Source organism: Paramisgurnus dabryanus, chromosome 20 (genome assembly GCF_030506205.2).
Source record: "Paramisgurnus dabryanus chromosome 20, PD_genome_1.1, whole genome shotgun sequence".
NCBI classification, from domain to species: Eukaryota; Metazoa; Chordata; class Actinopteri; order Cypriniformes; family Cobitidae; genus Paramisgurnus; species Paramisgurnus dabryanus.
The window spans coordinates 34,807,898-34,811,130 of NC_133356.1; the positions used below are offsets into that span (position 1 = coordinate 34,807,898).

The 3,233-nt window shown below is 39.7% G+C and overlaps 1 protein-coding gene across 1 annotated transcript; it reads left to right on the forward strand.

Annotated features, from left to right (window-relative positions):
• Positions 1–359: 359 nt before the first annotated feature.
• LOC135737532 (E3 SUMO-protein ligase ZBED1-like) lies at positions 360–2,310 on the forward strand. The gene is made up of 2 exons (XM_065255349.1): positions 360–500; positions 613–2,310. Exons 1-2 carry the CDS (start codon positions 360–362, stop codon positions 2,308–2,310), a joined length of 1,839 nt encoding a protein of 612 aa, XP_065111421.1.
• Positions 2,311–3,233: the final 923 nt, after the last annotated feature.

Genomic DNA, 3,233 nt, shown 5'->3' on the forward strand with positions numbered 1-3,233 from the left:
CGAATAGTCGAGGATTCGATGCATCGATATGCGGAGCCTGATTCGACCACCGATCTCACAGTCGAATCTTCGCGGGTGTTATGAAACGAGGATCATACCATTTTATCAATATGGGGGTGCTCAATGTCTAATTTCACACAAAACTACTGGTTTTATAAGGTTATATTAAGTTATTTACAGCCTTTAATTATGATTATTTTGTAAAAAAAAAAAAACGTGAAAAGTAAGAACTTGAAGCATTAAATAATTACTTAAACGTGTCTGTGAATAAATCCAACCGCCCCTGTGACTGATTTAAGTTTCACTTTCCCTGATCCGTGACCGACAAGGAGCATCTTTGCGGCAGGGATTACTTAACAATGTCTGGAATAAGAAAATCTAAAGTGTGGATGCACTTTGAAATGGTAAAAGATGATCCAAAAAAAGTAAAATGCAAGTTGTGCCAACAGCTCATGTCCTACCACTCATCAACAACAAACATGGCTTTCCACTTAAAACGGGTAAGTTTCTTACCAATAAAGCTGGTTCACTCTTTCATATATAATGGTGATTTTAATTTACGAATAGCAATATCATATGCTGGGACTCAAAATATGTTCGTCTTTTTTCTAGATCCACCCACAGTATCAGACTGACGACGGCAGTTCATCTAGTACAGGAGCTGCGCCAAAACTAACTCAAAGAAAGCTAGATTTGAGACCGCCATTGTCGGAGAAAAGGAAAAGAGATATCACGGACAAAATTGCGGAGTTTATTGCGCTCGACATGAGGCCAGTGAATGTTGTGGAAGGTGAAGGTTTCAAAGAATTAATGCGCACACTTGAGCCAGGATACACAGTGCCCAAAAGAGAGACGGTTATGCATGCGCTGGATGCGAAATACGCGTCAATACGCACAGAGGTTTACGCGTCAATAAACAATTGCAAAGCAATCAGCCTCACCACAGATATTTGGACCTCGCTGCAAATGGAGGCATATCTTACAGTTACGGCCCACTTTATTACTGAAGATTGGCGACTGGAAAATTTTGTGTTAGCAACAAAAAAAATGGAGGAAAGTCATACAGCTGAACATATTTCACAAACACTGAAAGAAGTAATTTCTGATTGGGACATTCCAGGTACCAAGATCGTTTCTGTTGTCCATGACAATGCAACAAATATGGTTGCATGCACCAATCAACTGGCCCAAGATCCATCATGGGGAAATGTCCAGGGAGTCCGTTGTGCGGGGCATACACTGCAATTGTGCATTAACAGCGCATTAAAGAAAGATCCCGTGTGTCGCACTGTTGCTGCTGCAAGGCGCCTTGTTTCACACTTTAAAAAAAGCGCAAAGGCCACCACAGCACTTGCAGAAAAACAAAGAGAACTGAATGTTGCAGAGCATAAACTTGTGCAAGATGTTGCCACTCGATGGAATTCTGTCTATCTTATGCTCGATCGCCTGTTAGAACAAAGGGGTGCAGTTTCAGCTGTGCTGACGGATTCAAGTGTCAGCAAACGGTCCGACCGTGATCTAGAGCTCACAACATCCCAGTGGAGAATGGCAGAGGACATAGTCAATGTTCTCAAGCCAATGATCAAACTGACAGAGCTTTTGTCACAAGATATGAACACATCTCTGTCTGCCACTGTTCCAATGCTTATGAACATTAAGAAACGACACTTGGTGGTACATGAAGATGATAGCACTGTTACAAAGACCCTCAAGATTATCCTGACCGAGGAGATTGACAGACGATGGGACCTTAAAGGCCGTCTTTTGGAGAGCAGTATTTATATCAAGGCTGCAATTCTTGACCCACGCTTTAAGAAGCTTTCTTTTTTCACTGATGATGAGCAAAGGAATGAGGCGTATACTGTGGTGGAAAATCTTGCTGAGAGTTTATCTGCCAGGCCTGTACAGGAGGTAGGTGATGATAGTGAATTGGTGGAGGAGCGTGATACTGCAGGCACTTCAAGACAAGAAAAAGAGAAAGACCAAGTGCTGTCGATGCTGTTGTCCAGTGATGAAGAGGAGCAGCAGCCAGGGGACAGTGAGATGAGGGCTTATTTAAATGACACTACAAAAAGCAGTACCGGACCACTGGAGTGGTGGCAAAAGAACGAGGAGAGATACCCGAAGCTGTCCAGGGTCGCAAAGATGTTCCACAGCATCCCATCTACTTCCACGCCATCAGAAAGAATTTTCTCCAAGGCTGGATTTATTATCAGTAAAACCAGGAGCGCACTGCTGCCGGCCAATGTTAACAAGTTGGTTTTCCTCGCACACAATATTAAAAGACTCAAACGCACACAAGCAGAGTGAAAGACTGGATTTTTTCGATCGGGTAGGGTACAAGTGTTTTCAAACATTTCAGCCGTTTCTAATTTTAATTAGCTGTAAAAATGTTTAGCTAAAAAACTGCCAGTTTATCATTTATTATTGTTTCGGCAGTTAAAAAGAGAAAATTCACAATTCTGGCTAAACTTTCGTTGTTTTAATAATTTACTTATTTTAATTTTATTTATTGATCACTCAGGGTTACCTAATTTAATGTTTTTTTTATATATATGTTCCCTGCACATAAGCATTTTGCACATATTTATTATGCTCCCTGTGACTTGATTTTGACTTTATTTCGTTTTCATTTATTTTTTTATTATTAAAAGTGTATATAATTCTGTTCTAATTTAATTCTGTAAATTAATGTTTTTCATTGTTTTTTGCTGCACTTAATGCATGCTGCTGGCAGAGGCAATTTCGCCGATTTAATTTAATTTCGCAAAATGTGAAATGTAAATCCTGTCTGCGGGTCAGTGTGTTCTTTTCCTCCCTAGGCAGGTATTTTTTTGGTTTATTTATCAAAATGTTATTTTATATATTTGTGTGATGTTCTGTATTTCGATTGCGGATTTAAATTGTTATGAGAAAACGTTTTAAGAATGTTTATCCACATTACCTTTTATTTAAACCTAAATAAGAAAGCCATTATCAGTTCGTCTGTCAGTTGGAAGGCAGTTTTGTTCTCTTTATTAAAATCTGTTGCTGTGTGCAGTGTGTAAAATAAAATAAAAACAGTTTTACCCTCCTACTGACCACCTAGTGTTGTGCCCCTCCCAACCCATTCTCACACACATAGATGATTCGACTATCGGTCGACTATAGAAAGATTCGAAAATTCTGATTCGAATATGAAAATCCTTAGTCGGGGACAGCCCTACTGACTACCATAACACTTAAAGTGCAAT

Coding starts and splice junctions, on each gene's coding strand:
- LOC135737532 (XM_065255349.1), top strand. CDS start 360: ATGTCTGGAATAAGAAAATCTAAAGTGTGGATGCACTTTGAAATGGTA. Junction 501..612: donor TGGCTTTCCACTTAAAACGG/GTAAGTTTCTTA, acceptor TCTTTTTTCTAG/ATCCACCCACAGTATCAGAC.